Below are 6,320 nucleotides of genomic sequence, written 5' to 3'. Positions count from 1 at the left end.
ATGTATTTGGTTATTGACTTTTTAAATGGGAAGAGTGAAAAATATAAGAAAACTTAAAGTAATGTTATGTTGAATTTTAATTTGAATATTATTTACATATATTGAATTTGAATTGATTTCACTGAACTTCAAAGCAAATTCCAATTCATAAACAATATTACTCAAACAATTAACTATGGTGGTTGGTTTCTTCTTCCAGAAATGTTGACATGGTGAAAATCGTGGTAAAAGCTCTTGCTTGACAATGTAGTATCTAACAAGGTCATGCGCCATTGACAAATTTCATTTATTCTTGCAAACGCATCCAAATGACTTTGCCATTTACATCTTTCACTCTATAATGTTAGATAAAATGGCAGCAACAACCAAACAATGAAACACTAAGAGCATAAGCTCTTCAAACAGCAAGCAAAAAAACACAAAGCATCAAGAGTATAAGCTCTCGGTTGACAAGCAAAAGGAAAAAAAATATGTTTGATTGAAACCGAATGATAATACCATTTTCATTTCATTTCAAAATATAGAGTTACAAAAGTGGAATGTTTACCTAACAATTTCCACTAAATTTGGCAACTTGCCAATTAATAATTAAAAAGATGAAAGCATTATAGCTATCATTATGAAAGCATATTAGCTATTATTATGAAACCAAGTTGCATATCAACTTGTTTCAATTATAGCTATCATTACAAATATTAAAAATAAACAAAATAAACAAAATGCACCAAGTTGCTCCTTTGTTGCTTTACAGTCCATGTTCAACACTCCTCCTTGGACTGTAGGCAACAAACACCAATTGATTTCCTTAGAAATTCAAACCTGATTGTGCCAAGAGGCTTTGTCAAAATGTCAGCCAATTGATCTTGTGAGCTGCAATGTATTAAACTCAATAAATTGACTCTTTCCTTGGTGAGATGCTACTGAAAGTTGCTTCACAGCTACGACCCTCCCATCTGATAATGTACCCTACAAGGTAATCTAACTTAGCGATGTTGAAATATATGCCATCCTCTCAAAAGTGTTTCAATCAATATGATAATTGCATCCTAAAAATGTAAAACATAGCATACCTTGTAGACAGCTCCATAACCCCCTTCTCCTAACTTGTTTGAAGGACTGAAGTCTTCTGTTGCAGCTTTCAACTCAGCATAGCTAAATGTGTTTGGTCTAGGACCAATTGCAAGAAGCACTGCAGAGTTAAGTAAGGCAAGTAGTAGGCTGTAAGTTGTAGCGATAAAATGAGAAAAAAAAACTTTAACTCATATTTCAATATTAATTATAATGCTGACTTTGTTAACTGTACTAGAGTTGTAGATGCTCGGTACTCGATATGCAATGTTTGTGAAGGTACAAATCATGTCTAAAGAATCCATATTCGACAACCATATTTGACACATATTTAGATATGAATATGGGGTATGATCCTCCAAATATATGAAAAAACTTGGAAAAAAAAATGTATACTTGTATCGGTACATATCCTTATCCAACACTCACCAAGTTTAAGGTAACCTAGTTTAAGACTAGATATGCTCTAGGATTGCTCATTAAATTTAGGGCTCTCTCTCTCTCTCTCTATATATATATATATAAGGAATTACTATTCAGAAGTTAAGTCATTCACTACCACTATCAAGAGCATAGAGAATTACCATCTACAAATCATTATCCACAGCCTACTACCTAGCTGAACTATTGACATAAAGGATTGAATCAGTGACATGCCTCATTGTTCTCAACCAACAGACATCTTTTGTAGAAATATAACCACTATGACAATGATGCACTTTGTATGTAAAGTAGTGATGCTCTTACCTTCCTCATCATCGTATTCTTTCTTTTCTTAAAGTGAATAACTACATATATCAGCATCAAAGAAACAGCTCCAACAGGAACTGCAATACCAACAATCAGTGCTGTTTTCCTCTTAGAATTGCCTGGTGGTAACCCACTAACAGTTGGTTTGAAATCTAAGCCAACAAAGTAGAGGCATCAGAATCAGAAAACAAAAGCACGTTTGAAGGATCTTGTAAGAAAGACTGACTGATGTGTGTTAAAATTCTTACTTGGGACCACACTAATAGCTGAAATGGATGGACCATAATAACCTAGTTCTGGTACACAGCAGGTCCCCTTACCAGTCCAAAGCAAGTGAATTTCAAGATGATTATCTGTCACATTAGAAATGAATCTCCTAGTAATTGCTTTCTCAGCTCCACCTGCCTCCTTTGATATATCGAAATCTTTAACTTGAAGACCCCCCTATGAAAGTGGTGATGAGATATAAACATAACTGTATTCATAGAAACACTTGAAATGGAATTGTAGAAGTAACAAAATTTATAATCTACACTTGAGAATGATTTTATTTTTCATATTAAGCAAGCATTACCTGAATATAAATATCAAAAACGCGTCTTCCTAAACTTTTCCACGACTGAGTGCTTCTATCTGGATAAGCTGTTTCCGCAAAGAACAAGTTTATTGTATAAGGCCCATTCTCAAGGCCTAAGCCGTAGTATCTGAGGGATACAGGGGATATCCTTGAAGTAAGATAAAGCGCAGGGGTGTTGGTGCCTTTCACTTGTGCATTTGTGTTTTGCACATACAATGGATTCTCCCTGTCTTCATACAATGCTACATTGCTAACTGCCCATTTTTGCGTATTTGTTACATTAAATGTTGCTGCGCCCAAAGAATTATTCTCAGCCTCAAACACTATGCCATCAGCAGTCATCTGCGGACCACCACACTTGATTGCAAAGTTTGCATCTTCCATGCAACCATTGAAACATGTTTAGCAAATAACTAATAAATGGTCAAAATCCCCGTTGGAATTTATATATAATCAAACCTCAACAACATAGACTGATGCCAAAGTTTTAGCTAAGCTTACATCGTGGAGAATTTCTATTGCATGGGAAGCCTCTTTGAAGGCACTGCAGTCCTGGTAAAAGTCTGTAATTTGAAAAATATTTATAGTCCATCTGGATTTGACACTTGAAAATAATGCATTGCATGGATGAAATGATCGCAACTGCTTACTCATGGGGAAAAGATGGAAAGGAAAAGGGAAAACAGAGGATGGTTGGACAATATCTCACCTTATGTCTGAGCTATTGAGGGTGAAGTTGTTGGCCACTACATTCCTACATAGAATTCCAGAAAAAAATCTTACTCCTAATCCATATCAGAAAATATTTAATGAATTAATTTTCACATCCCCCATGTGTATTATGTATAGACCCTCAAATATTGGACCTATCGGCACATTCATTGTTTTTAATGTCTATATGTACATCTAAATTCATGGTGATTATAAGGGGATAAAAGCTCCATTTGAGCACTAGCAAGCCTCATGCTCAAAGCAATGTATTGAATTGGAAATCAAAGATAGGAAGTGTCATGGATTAAGAAATGTACAGTTGGAAGCTTGAATCTATCCATGGGGGCAAATTTCCCGATAGCTGATTGTAAGACACATCTCTGCATCAGAGTAGATTAGTTAACAATGATAGATTTACAACTACAGATATTATAAATGGTGGGTGCCCACAACTTCAAAAACTCCTCATGTGCAGAAAGGGATAAACATTGATTGGGATTCAAAAAATAATGCATCAGGGAAAAAACTTAAACTCAAAACATCAACCATAAGAAAAGTTGTTAACTAATTCAATCACATACATCACAGTGATATGATGACTTACATACTCTTAAGAATTTCGCTCTTTTGGCTAGTAAGGGTACCTGACAGACTATTATTTCCAAGAAACCTGACCATTTCAACATCATGAAAAGAAGAAACAACATAAATAATTACATTATGTGGAAACAATGTGGTTGAAGCAGATATTAGCGATAAACTAGACATAAAGTGAGATTTTCAAGCAACGGAAGAGAGAGTTTCTTGGAATTTACAAGTATGTAAGAGAATTCATATTGAACAATTTACCTGGAATTTGTCCTGTTAAGTTGTTAAAACTCAAATCCCTGGATGAGAAAGAAAAGACATTAATAGTAAGAAATGGACTTTTCATTTAGTATACAGTATTAACAATAAATTTGTGAATAGAACTTACAGCTTTTGTAAGGATTGGAAATCTGAGATGTCAGAGGGAATGCTACCAGTGAGTAAAACGTTTCTTAGAACTCTACAATACAGGAAAAAAGAAACAAAAGTAAAGTTTGTTATTCCGTAAATTTAGGTAAAACCATGAAACTAAATGGGAGAAAAAAAGAAAAAAAGAAAAAATAAAGATAGAGATAAGATCAAGATGGTAAATGGTATGCTTAACTCACAAGTCTGATATGTTCTTTAAATTTCTAACGAAATCAAGCGAAGAGCTCCCGTTGTATATACCGGTAATTCGCCTATATACATGATTATACACAAGGACCAAACAAATACATATATATCAGAAGGTATTTACATGCATTGATGTGTGAGCATGAGGAGAAGAGAGGCTTGGGAGGGACTATTGGGAGGGTGGGGGAATAACATGGAATACAAAATATTTAATTTACTCACAAAATGGTAAGAGAGGTTAAGTTCCCAATGTTAGATGGTATAGGCCCTTCAAAAGAGTTCCCTTCAAGTCTCCTATAGATTGACAGATTAGTCGGCGAAGTAGCACAAGAAAAATCTACATTCACGGTTATTTCTCATATTGGAAAACATACAATGATGCAAGCTTTGTCCAGTTACTTCCAATAAATTCAGGTATTTTGCCTGTGAAAGCGTTGTCAGATGCCCCCCTGAAATTCAACAAGCCATTATAATTAAGCTAAGCTAGGCCAAGGCAACTTTCCGGAACTGAAGAAGAAAACCAACAAGCATATATATAGAAGAATAAGATATTCATAGTCGTAGAAATTTCTTACACAATTTGCAAATTTTGAAGGTTTGCAAATGTTGAGGGGATTTCACCGGTCAATCCACAACTGTTAATGTAACTGTCAACAACAATCATAAGCCAAAGTTATCTTAATTATTCATATGATAAACATAGTAATACAATATTAATTACATGCCTAAAAAAGAAGTAGAGAACAAGTTACAACTTACAGTTGTTGAAGCTCAACTAGATTACCCAACACTGGTGGGATTGTTCCTGAGAAATTATTAATACCAAGAGACCTGCATAATGTACAACCACAAAATTTATATTTTATGTTTTGGGTGAAGGACTCAGAATAATAGTAGGTTCTATTTGTATTATAAAGAGAAAAACAAACATATAAGTATACATATTTTATATATGCTGTATGATGAAGATCATTCATGATGTTTTGTGTGGAGAATTTGTTCAAGTCTTACAGCAGATAGAGCTCCTTGAGATTTCCAATCTCCTTTGGGATAGGTCCAGATAATGAATTCTGGGCAACTGACCTGTCATTTTTATAAAGTGTCATCCAAAGAATCAGCACTTCTTGGATCAATACAAGAAATCACCAACAACAATAATAAGTTAAATCAATAGCATTTTGCAATTCAAATGAGTTCATAATCACCATTTTGATCAGAAAGTTAAAAAAGGGGATGAGTATGAATAATATATAGTTCATTAAAATAAAATGCTTGAATTCCTAGGAAACAGATGAAAATTGTTACTAACAAAATAAGTATATTTTTGGCTTAATTTGACAGTAATTAATTATATTAAATAGTATGAATTCCATTGGTCATATTACTAGAAAGACCTTAAAAATTATATATAAGTGATAATATTGGAGCACTCACAGTAATCCTAGTCTAGACATATTTCCAACAAATGCTGGCAAGGGACCTGTAAAGAAGTTTTGATCAATCTTCCTGCATCACCAAAACATATTAATGAATCTTCCTTATTATAATTAGAACAGCAAAAATCTTCAAGCAAACATACGCACACGTATATGTCCCGTATTCAACTATAAAAGAACAAAAAAATTGTATTCATTGGAAGGTCTTAAAATTAGTTAAAGTATTAAATCTTGGGTTATTTATACAAATGAATTGCATGCATGAGCAGAAGAGAGAGAGAGAGAGAATGTTCATACAAGAAGTTGAGATATCTAAAAGCTAAAAGCTCTTCAGGTATCCTTCCTCGTTTCTCCAGAGAAAATACCCTCCTGAGATCATCAAAACATAAATGGAAATTAAATAAGAAGATGAGTATGATATATGGAAGAGATGAAGGAAAGCATAGAGAAATAGAGATACAGTCTAGTAATGTGGCAGAGGGTGGAATTTTCGAAGGAACAGTCACATCTGATAGATGGATTATTAGCAGAGTCTTCAAACACTGAATCGCTTTGACTGAGAGCAACTCCGCTGC

The 6,320-nt window shown here is 34.0% G+C and overlaps 1 protein-coding gene across 1 annotated transcript in view; it reads right to left on the bottom strand.

Moving 5' to 3' along the window:
• Positions 1 to 247: 247 nt before the first annotated feature.
• LOC107914261 (probable LRR receptor-like serine/threonine-protein kinase At1g56140) overlaps positions 248 to 6,320 on the bottom strand; it is a 12,007-nt gene continuing 5,934 nt past the window's right edge. The window contains exons 2-21 of the mRNA XM_041108050.1: positions 6,206 to 6,316; positions 6,043 to 6,114; positions 5,744 to 5,815; positions 5,321 to 5,392; positions 5,069 to 5,140; positions 4,885 to 4,956; positions 4,684 to 4,758; positions 4,532 to 4,603; positions 4,303 to 4,374; positions 4,083 to 4,154; positions 3,956 to 3,993; positions 3,678 to 3,776; positions 3,424 to 3,484; positions 3,105 to 3,149; positions 2,897 to 2,958; positions 2,393 to 2,772; positions 2,067 to 2,262; positions 1,816 to 1,970; positions 1,071 to 1,189; positions 248 to 966 (exon numbers count right to left, since the gene is read on the bottom strand). Of these exons, the coding sequence (XP_040963984.1) occupies positions 1,139 to 1,189; positions 1,816 to 1,970; positions 2,067 to 2,262; positions 2,393 to 2,772; positions 2,897 to 2,958; positions 3,105 to 3,149; positions 3,424 to 3,484; positions 3,678 to 3,776; positions 3,956 to 3,993; positions 4,083 to 4,154; positions 4,303 to 4,374; positions 4,532 to 4,603; positions 4,684 to 4,758; positions 4,885 to 4,956; positions 5,069 to 5,140; positions 5,321 to 5,392; positions 5,744 to 5,815; positions 6,043 to 6,114; positions 6,206 to 6,316 (1,849 nt within the window). The 3' untranslated portion in view covers positions 248 to 966; positions 1,071 to 1,138. The remainder of the gene's footprint in view (positions 967 to 1,070; positions 1,190 to 1,815; positions 1,971 to 2,066; positions 2,263 to 2,392; positions 2,773 to 2,896; positions 2,959 to 3,104; positions 3,150 to 3,423; positions 3,485 to 3,677; positions 3,777 to 3,955; positions 3,994 to 4,082; positions 4,155 to 4,302; positions 4,375 to 4,531; positions 4,604 to 4,683; positions 4,759 to 4,884; positions 4,957 to 5,068; positions 5,141 to 5,320; positions 5,393 to 5,743; positions 5,816 to 6,042; positions 6,115 to 6,205; positions 6,317 to 6,320) is intronic.

The sequence above is a fragment of the Gossypium hirsutum genome, chromosome D12, assembly GCF_007990345.1.
Source record: "Gossypium hirsutum isolate 1008001.06 chromosome D12, Gossypium_hirsutum_v2.1, whole genome shotgun sequence".
In the NCBI taxonomy this organism is placed as follows: domain Eukaryota; kingdom Viridiplantae; phylum Streptophyta; class Magnoliopsida; order Malvales; family Malvaceae; genus Gossypium; species Gossypium hirsutum.
The sequence above is the reverse complement of the archived record's forward strand: the minus strand, read 5'-3'. Positions and strand labels throughout refer to the sequence as shown.